The sequence below is a fragment of the Procambarus clarkii genome, chromosome 93, assembly GCF_040958095.1.
Source record: "Procambarus clarkii isolate CNS0578487 chromosome 93, FALCON_Pclarkii_2.0, whole genome shotgun sequence".
Classification (NCBI taxonomy): Eukaryota; Metazoa; Arthropoda; class Malacostraca; order Decapoda; family Cambaridae; genus Procambarus; species Procambarus clarkii.
The window spans coordinates 3,183,286-3,202,897 of NC_091242.1; the positions used below are offsets into that span (position 1 = coordinate 3,183,286).

A 19,612-nucleotide genomic window follows, 5' to 3' on the forward strand; every position below is an offset into this window, starting at 1 on the left:
TGGTTGAGAGAGTTCAGCTTAGTTCATTTATTATGCACCCCGTACCCGTCTTGTGGGCGGTAGTGGAAAGGGTTACAGAGGCACATAATGGGATCAGGGACTGAACCCCACAATTCATTTAGCTAAGCAAGTTACAATCTTGATGAGCTAGTTACAAAATTCAGTTGAGATTGGTACAGCCTTTGTCATGATTGGAAAGGTCATTCTACATTCTGGGTCCCTTGATTTGTAAAACATTTCTAGTTTGGTTAAAACGCACTCTTGGAATATCAATATATAGATTCAGTTACTCGGAACAAAACGTTCAAAGTAGCATTATAGTGAACCAGTAATGGATTAAAAAAAAATAAAGGGTCCTGCAGGCTCCCTGTTGTTTACATACAGACTACTGGTGACGTCTGTAACGCGGCTCATATGAACCGATGATATAAACAAATACAATACAAACGACACTAGTACGCGTAGCGTTTCGGGCAAGTTAGATTATGTAGTTCCAAAGCTAAGAGGGTTATCCTATGAGGATAAGTTGAAAGAAGTAGACCTCACAACCCTGGAGGACAGAAGAAACAGAGGAGATAAGATCACAACATGCAAGATTCTGAGGGGAATAGACAATGTGCAAAAAAGATAGCCTCATTAAATTGAAAAAAGGTATAACTAGAACACAAATGGAAGCTTGTAACATAAATGTGTCAGAGGACTGTAAGGAAGTACTCATACCCAGTACGAGTGTTCAGCAAGTGGAATGCACTAGAAGTTGTGGAACCACCTCCATACATAGGTAAAAAATCAATTAAGGCCAGATTTGACAAAGAATTTGAATGTCAGAAAAGCTAAACACAACAGATACGACAAGGCTAGTAGGCAGGACATAAAGAGCTAAACACTAGTTTTCCATAGACACCGATGGGTAGGTACACCCACAGGATCTACAGTATTTCCTTCCCACCATACACCAACAGAACCTACTTCCTTCTCCTTATACACCAACAAGACCTATTTTGTTCTTAGCCACACACCTTATGGACCTACTTCTTTTCCCGCATACACCCACAGGACCTACGTTCTTCCCTACATTACCTACTCCCCCTGCGCACACACACCCACATCCTCCCACAGGACCCACATCCTCCCACCTCTCACCCATAGGACCCACTTCCTCCTACAGTATACTACAGATTACAGTCTGTTATAGATAAATCCAATTCTGTTCCCTATTGTTCTATTCAAATTTGTCTAATGTTAAACAGTTATTAGAGGCAAATGCCCTAGCTTTATATATATTAAATATAAAGTAAACTTATGTTATGAGAATTATATTTTAATGTGTTCCATGCCAATAAATTTGGTCCTTGTTGTTTAAACAGGATTTACATACAAAATACAGAAAAATTTCAGACTTTTTTTACTCATGCACAATGAATGCTTTGGATCCTTGTAACAACAAATTTTGCATAAATTTAATATTTTGTCTTGTTTAGTAAATACAGTATAATATGGGTTACAGCATGATCGGGTGTTAATTTACATGTAGAAATGATTTATTTAACACTGTGATATAAAAGCCGTCCTTCTCCTTAGCTGAACCATGTATTCCCCCCGTATTAAATAAATGTTCAATGTTAAATTGTGTCTCAGATTCAACCCCTGAAGAAACCAAGAATGAGAATGCTTAAATACATTAAAGCTCTAAAATTGTTGAAAAGAATCACATGCAATATTGAGCATAATCTTAAACTTCAGTATCTAATCAGAGAGTGCTTTTAATATTTGAATCTAATACTATAATATTAACTTCATGTGGTGCAAGATAACTGATATTTACACATGTTCACTACTTCATTTCTTTTAAATAATTCATCCACAATACTGTATTGGGGAACAATGTTGATATGTGGGGGGGGGGGGATTTTGACAAGCTGCCAGCTTTCTGTCCTTGTCGAAGCCACAAATATTGGTGGCCCTCAGGTAAATGATGTTTAGTTAACTTACTTTACACTACTACTTTGCACTAGTCTCCGTGGTGTAGTGGTAAGACACTCACCTAGCGTTCCGCGAGCGCTTCGTCATGGGTTAAAAACCTGGCCGGGGAGGATTTGCTGGGCGTTAATCCTTAACTATAGCCTCTGTTTACCCAACAGTAAGATGGATACCTGGTTGTTAAACGATTTGGCGGGGTCATATTCTGGGGAACATAGGATTAAGGACTTGCTTGAAATGCTACTGTACAAGAATGTACGAACTCTTGTACATATATATGTAATAAATAAATAAAATTAAATATATATTTTTGTAAGTGCTGGAAACTGTCAAATCTAGAATATAATAATTCTCAGAGCCAAAATTATTGTATTTTGAATACTAAATACATATGTATGTCCAATCTCATGAAAGCCTGGAAACGGTACAATAGAATTAATTAATTAAAAATTCTTTGTAATATACTTGAAAGCGATAATTTAGGAATATTGTTTGGATAATCCTCCAATGTCTTTAACATTAACAGTTGCGTTGATTTTTTTTTTTTTTTTTTTTTTTTTTAGTTTAATGAGTATGTCATTACTGGTTCTGTTGAGGATATGGCTTTCTTCCTTCTTTTGTTTTGTTATAGCATTTTCTCTCTTTTCAGAAGGCTATACAGGTATTGTAAGTTCATCCCTTTGTTGAGGAGATTATACTTCCTGTGTATACCTTTAATTCAAAGAAAGTAATTGCACCAGTTGATGAATAAGATCTGATCCAGTGAACAAGCCTCTTATCTTACATTTTCTAGAATGTTGTCTATGTTTGCATTTTACATGACAAACAATGTCAAAAAAGGATTATTGTGAAGGAAGCACTTCTCAGTGTGAAAAACTCAGCATGTAGGACTTCTCAGCCTGAATGAAAAGAAAGTGGTAATGCAGTTATGGACATACTGTACTTTCTCCTACATTAAGCTCTTCATTTTAGGAGACACAAAGGCTCTGATTCAGTTGCAAAGGCATCTATAGTCAGAAAAATGAGATTGATAATCTACTGTTGGTTTCCAAGCATGGAAACTCCACCTTCAGAAGGACATAGTATTTGTTTTAGAGAAAGTTCAACACCTGACAACAAAAATTATCTCGGAACTAAGTTGACTCTCATACCAGGAATTGTTGAGGGCTATGGGACTAATAAACACTTTGGAGAATACTTATCCAGACCACTTTTTCAAAAGGTCAAATAATTTGAATAAAACATAGTCAATCAATTTTATAAATCTCTGGTGCGCTAGTCATTCAGTTGTATAAGTCTCTGGTGCGCTAGTCATTCAATTATATAAATCTTTGGTGCACTAGTCATTTAATTGTATAAATCTCTGGTGTGCCACCACCTGGATTATTGCATTCAGGCATGGAGACCTCATCTTTAGATTTACATAGCTTCATTGGAGAAAGTTCAACACCAGGCAACAAAAATAATTCCAAAACTCTTATACCAGGACAAGTTGAGGGCCACAGGGCTAACATCTCTGCAAACCAGACATGACAGGGTAGATCTCATTGAAACAATCAAAATACTAAACAATTTGGAGGATGTTGACCCTGACAACTTCAGAAGGTCAGATGTACGGTAACACAAACAAGGAACAACGATTTCAAGCAGCTCAACAAGCCACAATGTAGGACAGAAAACTGGAGATGCTTTTTTACCAACAGGGTGTAAAAGCATCACCTGTTTTTCACCCATGGAACCGCCTCCTGCCAAAGCCGTAGATGCCAAAACTCTGCAGAACTTTTAAAATCCAGCTGGAAAAAATCATCAGAACAAATTGGGGTACCTTTGACAAGCTGCTGACAAGCATGACAATCATCTAAGTTTCTTAACTTCCCCATTATCTTAGCATCATCTGTATTCCATCTGGTAGATCGTTTATGTAGACAATGAACACTACCAGTGCAAGAACTGAACCCTGTGGTACTCCACTTGTGACATATCTCCGGTCCGATACATTGCCTCTGATTACTGCCCTCATTTTTCTATCAGAAAATTTTTCATCCATGTTAGAAGCTTACTTGTCACCCCTCCAACATGTTCCAGTTTCCAGAACAACCTCTTATGCAGAACTCTATTGAAAGCCTTTTTTAGGTCCAAATAGATGCAGTCAACCCAACCATCTCTTTCCTGTAAAATCTCTGTGGCTCGATCATAGAAACTGAGTAAATTCGATCTTTTGGATCGAAAACCGTATTGACTATCTGATACAGTATATCGTTTTTCTCCAGGTGTTCTACCCATTTATTTTTAATTATTTTTTTCCAATATTTTGACTATTACACTTGTCAATGATACAGGTCTATAATTGAGGGGGTCTTCCCTTTTGCCACTTTTGTAGATTGGAACTATGTTAGCCTTTTTCCACACATCTGTTATGACTCCTGTACACAAGGATGCCAGGAAAATCAGTTGAAGTGGAATGCTGAGCTCAGGTACATATTATCTCAGAACCCATGGTGAAACTCCATCTGGGCTAACTGCTTTGTTCTTACTTCGATCCTTGAGCAGTCTTTTTTTCACTTCATCTCTAGACACCTCTATGTGTTCTATGTTGTTCCCTGGAATTCTTATTGTGTCTGGTTCCCTGAAGATTTCATTTTGTACAAACGCACTTAGGAACTTTTTGCTTAATGTTTCACACATTTCATTTTCATTTTCCATGAATCTGTTTCCCATTTTCAACTTCTGAATATTATCCTTTACCTGCAATTTGTTGCTTTTGAATTTATAGAATAGGCCTGGTTCTGTTTTACATTTATCTGCTATCCATTTTTCAGAATTTCTTTCTGCCTCTCTCCTTACTGCCGTGTAGTTGTTTCTTGCAGCTTTGTATCACTGGTATGTTTGGGGATTTGGCCTCTTCCTATATTGATTCCATTTTTGTGCCTTTTGGTCTCTGGCCCTCTCGCAATTTCTGATGAACCAATCCTGTTTCCTAGTTCTGCATCTCTGCTTTGGTATATTATTTTTTGTGCCTTATCATATATTTCACAAAACTCGACATACATCTCATTTACTTCATTTCCTAACAGCAAGTCTTTCTAGTCAAATTCCATAATTAAAGAAATTCCTAAGTTCCCCATAATGATCTCTCCTGAAATCAGGTTTTTCAACTGCTTCAACCTCCTCATTTTCTTTCAGATTATAGCACATAGCATACTTTATTCCCCAAAAGACATGGTCACTTTTACCCAAGGGAGGAAGGTACTAGATGTCAATTATCTCTTCCTCTTTCCTGGTAAATATCAAATCCAGAATGGAGGGAACATCCCCTTCCTTCATCCTCACAGATTGTTTAACATGTTGATACATGAATGTTTCCAGGATGAGGTTTATGAATTTACGGGTCTAAAATTCCTCTGTTCTAGCTTCATGTGCCTCCCAGTCTATGGATTTCAAGTTGAAGTTGCTGACTACCAACAGTCGTGATCTATCTTTATCCGTTCTTGTTATACTCTCTCTCATTATTCTTATAAGATCCTCTCGTTTATCATCCAGCTCCTCCTTTGTCCATGTGTTGTATGGAGGTGGACTATATGCATTTATCATCCTGATTGCAGATCTCTAGTGCTATTATGTCAACTTCTTGTGGATTGACAATCATTATTTCGTTTACCTTTAGGTGTTCTTTCACCAGCACAGCAACGCTACTACCTTAACTAATTTTTCTGTCCTGTCTCCAAACTGAGTAGCCCCTTGGGAATATGACTTCATTTAAAATATCATCTTCAAGTTTCGTCTCCATGAGTGCAACAATATCTGGCGGCTGAGCTGTATTACATCACTTAACTCCAGTATCTTTGATCTCACTCCGTCCATGTTGGTGTATACAATTTTCAGGAACATGTTCCCTCTCTCCTTATTCTCACTTCCCCTTTCTCTAGCAATTTTGTTGGTTTGCCCTTTTGTACCATTTTACTGGTCTGATTTCCTCTATCACTTTGTAGAAAAAACAATTGATTTCTTCATTCCTGCTCTCATTTAGATGTTTTGCCTCTATGAGGTTCAATTTTAGCTTCTGTCTATCTTCTTTTGAAAGGTCTCATATTAACCACCATACTTTGCCTTCCTCTTTACTGTGTAATTTTCTAGCATTCCCAAGTACTTCTTCCATCTGTTTGGCACCATTTAGGGTGATCCACAAGGGTTGATCTTTCCCTTTTACGTACTTGCCATGTGTGTGTGTGTGTCAATAATTTATATATATAATATACTGTATATATACAGTATTCCCATTTTTCAGGGCATAGAACACCTGTTAGGCTTAACGAGTTACCCCTTGGCCCACTACTGACCCTCTGAGGAAGCAAACCCACAACACTTGCCTAAATCTTGATTACTCCATTTACTGCTAGGTGAACTTTAAAATCAAGTGAAAGAAAACATGCCCAAATGTGTATGTCCAGCTGTGGGAATAGACTCCAGGGCCTTTCCATTGTAACCCTGATTGCACTAACCACTGTGCAACAGGACCACCCTTCAGTACAACTAAACAAATATTGTATTGCACTGTTTTTTAAGCAGAATCAATGAGGTAGCTAGAAACAGAATACAGTATTAATAAAATAAATGAATTCTCAATAATTACACTACATCTCAAGAGGCTATATAAACTCAGTATTTATCAAGATCTCTTTATCATACATAAACTATGACAATATAATAATACATTTAATTTACAACATTTAAGTCAGTATTAAAAAGACATTATTAAGCTTGTACATCTATAAAGCATCATTCATTCAAGGCACTAAAAAAATCCACTCACTAACACTTTCACACAGACAAAAAGCACAATATAAAATGTTTAATACATATCTTTTTAACTCTAAAAATGATCACCTGTCTTTACAAAAATCCATCTAAGTAGTAAATCTTTATCTTATGGTAATGGCTAGGTCACTTCAAGTGGGTTAGGATTGATGCTTTAAAGTGACTACATCGGTCACTTCAAAATTGGTGCCGTTGCTTTCATTTGCACTGAATACCTTCTGGGCAGGTTGAATGTCCTACAACACCAACTCTTCCGAATACCTTCTGGGCAGGTTGGATATCTAGGAGGATGGATTTAGTTATTGGATATATTCTTAAGATGAGAGACACTGGCAAATATTAATTTAAAGTATACCATTCAATAGGTTATGTTTAAGGGTTCAGCACTGCTATGAACTAGATAACTTTGTTGGTTTAAGGAATATTGATCATTAGGGTTTTTTCCAGGAGCAAATTTATAATTTCTGAAAAGTGCACCTCCAACAATTTTAGTTTAAGAAAAATCATAAACCTTAATTAAAAGACGGATTGTAATGGCCGTAATAAAATTCTGTAACTGCTTTAGCACATTAAATTATTTATATTCCTACAATTATAATTTATAAGCTTAACAACAGATGAGAAAACACATAAATGGTTTATTTGCAAAATTCTGCATACTAAGGGAATAAAACTGTGTTTAATATCACTAACATAGTAAATATGTACTGGCCTCTTACCCAAGTCTTAAGCAATACACATACAAGTTTGTATTATTTCTTTAAATGCAAGACCATAGTTAGATGCTTAAGTGACACGTTAGTCTTTGGGAGGGGGGAGGGGTTGAATCACACAGACTAATGCTCCATTTTCTGTGCAAGTCCCATGTGATTAAAAAGACAGGGTAAAAAAAAAAAGAGGGACCTCTGGCATTTAAAAACTTATCCACCTTGCATGACTGAGCTGCCACCTAAAACTGAGCCCCATACAAAACTGAGCCCCACACAAAACTGAACTCCACACCTGGGCTACAAGCTTCTGATATATGTGTTTGTACACCTTGTTCACTCCATCTAGCATAGAGTAATACTGACAGTATTGCAGCATCCTTAAAATTGTAATTGCCTCAATTATAAATAAATCAGATTATATACACTGAATTCAAATAACTTTCATCATTATGTAAGATTAACACCTTCAGTAGAAAAGATGTGATATATTTTCCCATTCAGATTTTTGTGATTTTTGTCATAACTAATATCAGAATAGCTTACATTGCAAAGTTGATCATTTCAGACAAATGTGAATATGTTTCCCTTATGTATAGGATGATGATGTTTTGAATGCTGACTTTTTTTTTTTTTTAACAAAACCCTGTTTAACCTGTAGGTTAGATAATTCTGGCTGAACCATCCTTCAAACCTTTATATACACAAAAATTACTTTTTTATATCCTAGAGAGCTGTTCTCTCATCATACACAATGACTGCTTCATTTTCCACAAGAGCAGCTGTGTCTGGTAAGGCTGCTGCAGCAGCTGCTTGACCTGATGCTTGAGGGTTAGGAGACAGCAGGCGGCCTCTCGACTTGCTTAGGGCGATGACGGCTGCAGCATCACTACGCATTCGGTTTCTGCGGCGCTTGCTCCAGTTTGGCTGTAAAGAATGCAATCAATAATATGAATATACACCAGCAATAACCTTAAACCTGGGAAATGAGTCATTTTGTGCTAAGATAAAGGTAATTATCAGTGCTATAAATTATAAGTGCTATAATCATGCTAAACAGCATGATTATAGCACTTATAAGAGATAAAGGACAGATTAAGAGCTGGGACATGAGGACAGCCTTAGAACTGGGATACATGGATAATAAATTAATAATGCCCTATCACTTGGACAATCAGGAATCAAACAATGACCCTACAAAAATGAGGCTGTGGATGGATAAGCTATTTTTCCAGTAGGGAAGATGGAGGGAATCAGAATTTATAGTATGATAAATAACTTTAAATATCCATATCATATTCTGTGTTTGGAGCATTCTCAACAATGTACCCAAAAGTTTATTTTAAACAGCTTTACTGATTAAATTTGCATTTTGTTACATAAAACTTTTTTCTTACAAAGATTGAGGGTCTTGGTACGTGAATTTAGAGACAATTCTATAACCAATGTTCCAGCGATGTGTCAATATTTCATTCAAAATGATCTGCTACCAGAAATTTTAGCCAAATATCCCCAGTTTGCTAACTGTAGGTAGTAACTAAGTGATTGTAACCTATCCACCGCTGCCCACTGGATGGGGGGCGGTGTGCAGGACAAACATATAAATTTTGACACTAGCTCTCCACATATGTCAGTTGCTTAATTTAGAACCTGTACTTGAGGTCGATCTCGAACCCATTGTTGATGTGACGACTTATATTGAATTTTGTAACTAGCTCATCAAGATTGTAACTTGCTTAGCTAAATGAATTGTGGGGTTCAGTCCCTGGGCCCATTATGTGCCTCTGTAACCCTTTCCACTACCGCCCACAAGATGGGTATGGGGTGCATAATAAATGAACTAAACTACTACTACTTGGTACTAGTGACACTACAAACCAATATGACAGGAGTTGTCTCATTGAAACCATTAAGATATTGAACAAATTCAGTAAAAAACGTCAACCAAACCTTAGGAACACTCAACGATCCTTTGACTAAAAGGAAATGAAAGAGTTTATGCAACTGTACCGTTGCAACTATTTTAAGAGTAATATAGTTGCTCAAAAGTTCTCAGAAGTTCCATTGCAGGCAATCAGATGAGAAGTCAATTACAAGAAACAATAATAACTAAAAATAAGGGAAAAAGACCTGGGAGTAGAGGCTTGGTCAAAGACTGGGCCACGAGGATACTAATCCTCAGAATTTTCAACAGGCAGTACTGTAGGTAGACGAAATCCAATCATTAACTCTACCCAAACATAAAAGCATCATTTAATTAGCTAAACAAGAATCTAAACTGTACATTTTGGATACATTTTGGGTTATTTGTTGTATGTGTGTTAAAAGTTATGTATAATGTCACTGTACTGTTAAGTATAGGCCTAGGAATCTTTCCACTTTTTTATTCTTGACCTTTATATTGTTTATACCTGTATTGTTAACCAAATTCTATTTGTTTGTCTATGTATAGTGTATATATGTAGTGTGAATCTAAATGGAAGAGTGTAAACAGGCACTAGCCAAGTCATTGTGTATACAGGTAATTCATAATTAATTCACCTTGTTGGGGGACAGAAAGCCAGGGTGTATTTATATAAATTAGGCTTTTTATTGAGGTAAGGGTCGAATTACTGACCCAGCCCAGGATACAACAAGCTGACTAACTCCTGAGTACTTACTGGCTGCTAGGCGAACAGTGGCATTCGGTAAAAGGAAATGTACCCAACCATTTTTCCCACCCGGGATTCGAACCCGGAATTCTCAATTGTGCTTCGAGAACGAACGCCAATGTATTACCGGTACCCTTCCCAGTAGTATAACAGTGAAATGTGTCGGACAAAACACATGTACTGTATATGGAACAAGCAACAAACTCAGTGCTCTAACAGATGTTGCCACAAGTTGAACAGAAATGATCTAAAAGTATCTGTGGCAGTTTAGCTTGTATGGCAAAATGGATCACATAAAAAATTACCAAAGTTTAACTAATTTTATCTCAGGAGCAAGCCAGAAATAAAATAAAATATAATAATATACATTCATTCATTTAATGTATATGCCTTTTGGAGACAATGTTTAAAGTCCTAAATCCTCTATGGCTTTCTAACAATTTGTCCATTATAAAGATAATTTGGTATTAAAGGTCACTAATGGTCATGATTAATTAGATATATGATGGATTTCATTTAATGATCTTGAGTACTGCTCAGTGCTCACTTTTCCCTTCAGAGCAGGAGAGATTGCCAAAATAGAGGGAATACAGAGAACATATACAACATACACTGACACGATAAAGCACCTAAATTATTGGGATCGTCTCAAAGCTCTCCAAATGTACTCACTAGAAAGGTGACGAGAGAGATATCAAATTTATTTATATACAAGAAGGTACACTGGGTTTGTGAGAATACATAGCATAGTATTTATAATCTTGTAAAGTAATCAAGTAATTAATAAGTAATTTACAAGTAATCTTGTAAATAATATACACGTGAAAAATACTGGAGGGCCAGGTCCCAAATCTGCACAGTAAAATAACAACATACTGGAGTGAACAATATGGAAGAAAATGCAGAATAGAACCAGTGAAGAGCAGGGGTGCCATAAGCACAATCAGAGAACACTGTATAAACATCAGAGGTCCACGGTTGTTTAACATACTCCCAGCGAGCATAAGAAATATTGCCGGAACAACAGTGGACGTCTTCAAGAGAAAACTGGATAGTTTTCTTCAAGAAGTGCCGGACCAACACAAGTCAAGCCTGCCTCGGTCCGGGCTTGGGGAGTAGAAGAACTCTCAGAACCCCATCAAGCAGGTAATGATCTTGTTTTCTAATTTAGTACACTGAGGTTGGTTAATTATTAATGACCTTTTGGAAGTTTTACCTTTTCATAGATAGTATTGAGGTCATCCAAGGCAGTCAGAGGGCGAGTCTTGTTCCTGACCCAGGCTGGCAGTGAGCGTGTTCTGAATGCTTCGTCTGCTGCAGCTGCCTCCAACTCTCCTCCTCGTGCACCAGGAAAGACAGTGTCCAGTACTGGATAGTAAACAACAGGAAAGTTTGTATCTATTCACTTATAAGACAATTTGTGTTTGTTGTTTAGCAAATATTAAATACTATATCTCTACTCTTTATAGCTACTGGTTTTTATAAGCTACAAAATTTAAAACAGTCAGTGCCTTTTATCTGTAACAGCTACATGAAGCATCTAAGTTTTTCCTCCTACATTTACAAAACAGTATAAACAGGTGTTGCTCAGACATCCACACACGTCCTAAGTGGCTTTTCCTCAATCATTTAGCAAGCAGTAATGGTCCATGCATCATTGGCAGAGGACCGTGAGACCACAGCATCAGGACAATCACCAGCAGTACCACTACAGACCAACCAGGAGCAAAACCTCCCCTGACCTGCTTTGGCCCAGCCGTTTCACCAGATGGGCTTTCCCACTGGCCTCACCATACAAACTTTGCTGCCAGCCTCACTTTATGGTCAGCAGTGTCCCCCTAACTAAATTACATTTTATTTATACTGTATATACAAGAGGTCTTACATTCTTGTACAGCCACTATTTCATAAAATGAGGCATACCGGTAGAATGCCTCATACTGTATTTAAATTTATGGCTATGAGTGGTAGATTTTTCAAAAGCAAAAATTAAACAAAAAACTGTAGAGACAGCCTCCAGATACTTACCACTTGACGAGGCACTCTGTTCATCCAGACGTGACTCTGGTGACAGTGGTAGACACCCCGCCTCTAAGGTCCTCAGGCGAGTTTCACCGCACAACCCTGAGTCTGAAAAATAAATCTCACCGTCAACATCAATTGTGCTATCGTACTGATAATGGTCCATTAAGGGTCCAGATGTCATCACTTTCTTTATTTTCAGATGTATGGATTGGGTGTCTAATTTTCATCCACATTATTGTGACTTACTCTGTTTCTTTAAGAATTAGAATTAGAAACTGTATTCATAATAACTCGTACAAATTGTTACAATTATGGCTGGAATGAACAGGTATACAGTATAAGTAAATTCATACTTACATTTAATAATTAAACAATGATGTTAATAAATAATAAATAACTGCATTAAAAATAATAAATAACTGCATTAAAAATAATAAATAACTGCATTAAAAATAATAAATAACTGCATTAAAAATAAGAAAAATAAAATTTTTCAAAAAGATGTGTATCACCTACCATGGAAGACTTAGCTGTCTCTTCTGTCCCAGGTGAGACAGAAATGGATGGGCACATTTCTTATCACCTAATGCCTATGTTTACCTAGCAGTAAATAGGTACCTGGGAGCTAGTCAACTGTTGTGGGGTTGCATCCTGGGGAGGGTCAGTAGTTCCAACCTTGGGTGAGGGGGGGGGGGGGGACCTCGATATGAGCCTAACATATACCAGTATATAAACAAATAATGAGAGGGTAAAGTGGAAAAAAGATGATAGCAAAATGCAAGAGAAAGGTTTATGAACTTCAATACATGGAAAAAATTATGTCCAAAATGCCCAGAAGAAACACATGAAGAATGCAGTTTCAGCACTTCAACTTTTCTGTATGGGAGTCATGGTGTGAGTTTTAAAATATGAATCGATGCTTAATGAGAACAACAAAAAGTATGTAAGTTTTTTACTGTAGTTGAAAAGATCCTTTCTGAGCAGGCTGTTCAACTTCTACCTTAGGCAATGTTCCACTCTTCCCAAGGACAGGACTTGACAGAGCCAGACAGGTTGGCTTTGGGCTTAAGTCCAGAATATTTATTGATTGGGTTGATATGTTCTTTGGTGTTAAGCAAGCAGTTTCTCTGTGGTGGATTGAGGTATCATGTCCACTGTTCTCCCTGCCTATGATTATATGTGACAAACCTAATTGATGAGATACTTGTCTCGGTGGGGTACAAAGTCACACAGGCCTGGTAACCAAACAGTGACCTAGGTGGACCTATGGCTATTGTTCATGAAACTGAGCTGGTCTCGGGTAAATTCAGGTAAAATTCTTACATTAGAAGTAAATAGTGAAAAGACTACTGTAGTATATACAGGAAAGGGCACACAAGGGCATGATAAACCTGCACGATATCTTGATGTACTACACAATCAATGCTGTATGGATATATAAAATGATGTGTTTGAGAGTCAAACTCTTCAATCAAATGTAGATATGTCAAGAGTTAAAGCTCAGCTCACTCAAGAAAGAGTACAAGAAAAATACCTGTGCTACATGCAACACCCTTGCCTTATGAGATCATTTTGCCATAATGGATCTGATCAGACCATGCAAAATTCCTTTATTTCACTACGTATTCAACTTTAGCCATAACATCAAACATTAATTGCATCCTCACAAACTTAAGTGAGCTACACTTTCCTTAACATTTTAAATTAAGTGTGCCTTGAGTACTGACCTCGTCTTGTGGGCCGGGGTAAGGTCAGATCACAGGGGCTAAAGGCGACTGGGTTGCTGGTGGGGCGAGGACCAACCTTAGATCGCACACTGTTGTTGTTGTTGATGGTCTCCTGCTGACTGTCATCATTTCCCTGCTGAAAAATATATATATTTATACATTACAGTATGTATACAACAAAATTTCAGCCTTACATATTTGTTTTCCAACCTTGTAGTTTTCTTACAAGTCTAGGCACCTGAGAGTTAGCCATTTGCTGGGTGGGTCTCAATAAGCATAACAGGCTTCCTGTTCCTTTATTAAAAGCTGTACTAAGGACTTTTTTGGACCTGGAGCTGGCAAGAATTCAAGGGCCTTTTGTTATACTATATATGGAACCTTTATTCTTGTTTGGCCAAAAGTTCCTGAAAATATGTATTACGCTGAGAGCCACAGATACTCATATCATATCTGCAACACACATAAGTAACTTATTTATTATGCAAGGTCCCATGGCATTGTAATAGAAATGAGGTTGGTGAAATAGGAGGTAGGTGAGCTTGGTCAGTTTTCAGAATAATTCATGTTAAACTTATATTGAGGAACCAACCCCACCCAGGATGCAACCCCACAACAAGCTGACTAACTCCTGGGTGCCTAATTACTGCTAGGTGGACAGGGGCATTAGGTGATAGTAAATGCACTCAAACCATTTCTGTCCTGCCCAGGATTCTAACCCAGAATTCTCGATTTTGAGTCGAGAACAAACCCTAGTGTACTACTTGGACCCGGGATAACTTCACCATGTAAATGAATGCGAACAATTTCACTAATGCATAGAAACAACTTACTAATATTCTTAAAATTAACAAAAAAATTGAAATTATACATTGTTACCCAAAACCTTAATTAAATATAAAAACTGCTTCCTGCAAATGTTGAACATTATGTAATGTTTACTACCAAGTGATGTAAACCATTTTTTAGAGAAATACAGTAATTCAAATAGTTCAACCATTGCCTAGCTCTCAAACCCCAATATAATCACCCTCAGAGATGGCTGCATAATTTGCAAAAACTAAAGCCAAGAGACCGAATAAAAATGATGGGATTAATTTAAACGCCACAACTAGCCACACCAATTTCCCTCACAATAAAAATAAAAAATAAAACCCAAGCCAAGAAAGTGGTTCAAAGAAGAGGAGTGACTCTCACCAGCTTGGCCTCCTCCTTGAGAGGCATGGAGAGGCTCCTGGGCAGGAGGTCGTCGTCGTCACCATTAGGACTCCTGTGACCATCATCCTTGCCTGGTGCATGATCATTGTTGCCGCCGTGTTCACCTGGGCAGCCACAGGAGCAGGCCAGGTCAGATGGTGGGTCACTACAGCAGCTACACTCACACAGGTACTCGGAGGGGGAGCCCCTCTCAGAGAGCAGGCAAGCCTGGATGGTGATGGGGGAAGAGAGAATCCTCTCACAAACCATCATTATAGACAATATATAAAAATTCTCAATACCCACTGGTGGGTTGGAGGTCCATAGAATATCCTAAAGCTTCCCCAAGGCTACTCCTTGGGTATCTAAAGCCTCGTTAAATTATTTCTGTAAAGAATAAATCTAACATTACTTATTATAATATTGGAGTTAATTTAAAACATGAATAAAACATAATTTTACTCGAAAATAACTTTTTATAACAATATCCCATAGTTGGTGGCCATAAAAGTCGGGGATTTGAGTGACTCGTGTTGTTATATGCATTAATAAATCCATTTTTTTCAGCTTCGTCTTGAGGCAAAGCTCAACGCCTTAAGCCATATTGATGCTCTGTCCACAGAGCATTCTCTCTCTCAAATTATATACACTGATGGTTCCCTACACCGCACCACGGGTGCAGCTGGAAGTGCAGTTGTCCTGACAATGGGCGATGGCCTATACTTTGAGTGGGGAGTCCGTATAAACAACTGGGCCTCTACCCTTCAGACTGAACTATTTGCCTTGATCCTTGCACTGAAATGTGTACAAGTCTCAAAACTTGATACATTAATTGTAAGTGACTCCTTATCATCCTTAAATGCTCTCAACTCTTTAAGACATAACTGTAACATGCTCGTGTCCGAAGCTAGACACAAATACAACAAAATTACTAAGGATGGTAACAGAGTCCATTTCATGTGGTCTCCATCTCATGTTGGCCTCCGAATGCATGATAGAGCTGATAAGTTAGCCAAAGAATCTGCCTTTAAAGGAGCCGTTGAGTGTAACCTTGGATTGTCAATGAGCAATCTGAGAGCAGCTGTGCACCGAGAACTTCAACAAGATCTTGTAGATCTGAGGCAAAGTGAAATTGACACCAGTAATTCCATCTATCATCATACTATCATGCAAGAGGAGCCACACATCTATGGATCATCCAATAAAATCAGCAGACTTCTAGATGTTACTACTGCTCGGCTTAGACTCGGTTACAAGTATCTCTGGGAATTCTCATTATCTGCTGATGTAGACCTGACCAAATGTAAACTGTGTCAACAAAATTATTCGCACACCCTCCGTCACTATGTGATGGAGTGCGAAAAGATACGTGAATTGAGAGACAATTCTATAACCAATGTTCCAGCGATGTGTCAATATTTCATTCAAAATGATCTGCTACCAGAAATTTTAGCCAAATATCCCCAGTTTGCTAACTGTAGGTAGTAACTAAGTGATTGTAACCTATCCACCGCTGCCCACTGGATGGGGGGCGGTGTGCAGGACAAACATATAAATTTTGACACTAGCTCTCCACATATGTCAGTTGCTTAATTTAGAACCTGTACTTGAGGTCGATCTCGAACCCATTGTTGATGTGATGACTTATATTGAATTTTGTAACTAGCTCATCAAGATTGTAACTTGCTTAGCTAAATGAATTGTGGGGTTCAGTCCCTGAGCCCATTATGTGCCTCTGTAACCCTTTCCACTACCGCCCACAAGATGGGTATGGGGTGCATAATAAATGAACTAAACTAAACTTTTTCACCTATGTTCAGCACAAACATTATAGTAAGCAGATATGTTATATTTCCTTTTTACTTATGTAAATGAAGGAGGCTTTGGGTAATATGATGGACTGTTATGGGGAAAAAACAAAATAGCTGAAGATTCCATTATTTTTGCGGATCATATTCCCGCGCCGCAGAGCAGTAGTTCAGCAATTTTAAAGACTTAGGTGACTACTTGCAGCCCACTCCACCACCACCTCACACGCCGACCAGTTCCCGCCACACGAACGGACGTCAGCTCCCGCCGCACTAACGGACATCAGTTCCCGTCACACAAACGGACATCAGTTCCCGCCGCACTAACGGACGTCAGCTCCCGCCGCACTAACGGACATCAGTTCCCGTCACACAAACGGACATCAGTTCCCGCCGCACTAACGGACGTCAGCTCCCGCCGCACTAACGGACATCAGTTCTCGTCACACAAACGGACATCAGTTCCCGCCACACTAACGGACGTCAGCTCCCGCCGCACTAACGGACGTCAGCTCCCGCCGCACTAACGGACGTCAGCTCCCGCCGCACTAACGGACATCATCATTACGACTGCCTCAGGTTCGTTGTACAAAAGGTTCTATAACATTTTACTCATTTATTACCAAATTTGAGGGAACGCTTTTTAATTATTATCAAATTAAAGTGAAGCTTAAATCAATTATTGCGAAAATGAGAGAAGCATTTAACATTTATTACCAAAATAGAGGTAATTTAAGCCTTTTTTTAAGCCGTTAATAATTAATACCCAATTAGAGAGAAGCCTTTAACAGTTATTATCAAATAAGAGTTTGATAATTCTGCACTTAATATCAGTTGCACACTGACTAGGATTCCTCTTGTTACATATTGTCATTCATATATTGCAAGTACAGCAACGATAACAGCGCCATTTTTATAATACCCTCAAATTTGTTACTATTATGAATATTATTATTCCCATTAGGAAATTACAATAGCCTGATATTATTATGCGAAAATGATTGGAGTATTCTGGGGATTCCAAGCAGCATTTTGGCGCCAGATTGTGGCGGCCCTGAACACTGGTTCAAATCTCTGGAGTGCTACAATGATTTTATATTATTATTATTATTATCTAGTATTCATTTCTGTGTCATTATGTTCGTGGTGCTGCTAAGATGCGGCTCGTGTGAATGTCAAACCTGGTGTGAATGCGGTTCTTTTTGATTTGAATAGGCTACTACAAAACAAAAAGTTCATAGCCTCGGGAAAAGGAAAAACAAAAATGAGTCTATTTGGAAAACTTATCACTGGTGGCTCTTGAGGGATGGGAGATCAAAGGTGGAATGAGGGTCGATGTTGTTAACAATAGTACATTGCTCGTAGGATTGTGTTTCACATGGGAGTCGTACTTGCTGACGCGGTTGTGCCTTTTGTGGTCTTATCATACGTGTGAGGCGGTAGCACCTAGTATGGTGGTCTTACCATAAGTGTGTAGGGGGGTAGCACCTGGTATGGTGGTCTTACCACAAGTGTGTAGGGGGGTAGCACCTGGTATGGGGGTCGTACCATAAATGTGTATGAGGTAGTACCTTTCATTAGAGTCGTACCTGGTGTCCGGAGGAGGCGTGAGTCACTACCACCAAAGAGTCTCTGCTGAGGCTGGGGGCTGACCCCTGTGTTCGACCTGACGTCACGCTCGACACTTCGCTCTTGACACCTGTAATGCAACACACATGTAATGCTCGACGCTTGTAATACAACGCACCTCTAATGCTCGACACTTGTAATACAACGCACATGTAATACGTGACATTTGTGATACAACGCACCTGTAATGCTTAACACGCACCAGTGTCAACAAAAGTAGAGACCCTTATCATGGCCAGTATAGAGACCATTGTCATGGCTACTAGACTACTCTTATGGCCACTAGAAACCATAAGGGTTTCTAATGTGGGACTGTGGCGTGTGGGGGTGTAGGTGGCGTGGGGGGTGGCAAGATTGGAGGTGTAGGGTGTACGCGTGTCTTTAAACAACTATAGAAGCCTCTCCTCCCACTCTATATAAATTCCAATACAGTTGCAACTGTCACCCCTTCCCTACAACCACCCTCCCATCTCTCCACCACAACCACACTACCACCCCCCTTCCCCACGACGTCCCTATTCCCCACATTTCAATACATCCGATAAGCTTCTCAATTCACTATCTAACCCCCTCCCTCAATTGGGTTACAATATCATACAGCATCTGTATGAATGCAAGTATTGACATGCGTAGCTGTATCTTTCTTAAAATAATACACAGAACAAGGGGCCCCGCCTCACATCAGTGATAATTGAGCTTGTTTCATAAACAAGTAAAATTCTCATGCATATGCAAAGTGCTCAGGGCTGTTATGTGGCTAATATCTCTCTCTCTCTCTGGGCACCTGAGCAATCCACAGCACTGATATGCTAATCCTCAAAAGTAAGATTCTCTATTAATAGAGAAACATGTAAGCATAACGAAGCATAATGGCAGGCCTATAACATGGCAACTCTGTATAGCATGCCAGCAGAATAAAGCATATTTTTGTTTGAGCGCAGCATAATATGTCAGCTGAGCACAGCATATCAGCACATGCATCTCGATATTGTATGCCAGAGAGCTAAGCATATTTTTTGTTTTAGTACAGCATAGCATGCCTTTACAGCATAGTATATAAGCGCAGCATATCATGT

At 38.6% G+C, this 19,612-nt stretch overlaps 1 protein-coding gene across 2 annotated transcripts in view; it reads right to left on the reverse strand.

Annotated features, from left to right (window-relative positions):
* Positions 1–6,642: 6,642 nt before the first annotated feature.
* Positions 6,643–19,612, reverse strand: part of LOC123746843 (uncharacterized) — a 140,788-nt gene continuing 127,818 nt past the window's right edge. Inside the window, exons 4-9 of one of the 2 annotated variants that reach the window (XM_069319416.1) lie at positions 18,497–18,606; positions 15,100–15,327; positions 13,906–14,038; positions 12,182–12,283; positions 11,370–11,521; positions 6,643–8,429 (exon numbers count right to left, since the gene is read on the reverse strand). In XM_069319416.1, the coding sequence (XP_069175517.1) occupies positions 8,229–8,429; positions 11,370–11,521; positions 12,182–12,283; positions 13,906–14,038; positions 15,100–15,327; positions 18,497–18,606 (926 nt within the window). In that variant the 3' untranslated portion in view covers positions 6,643–8,228. Of the gene's footprint in view, positions 8,430–11,369; positions 11,522–12,181; positions 12,284–13,905; positions 14,042–15,099; positions 15,328–18,496; positions 18,607–19,612 lie in introns of both variants that reach the window. The other variant, XM_069319415.1, reaches the window with a different exon arrangement.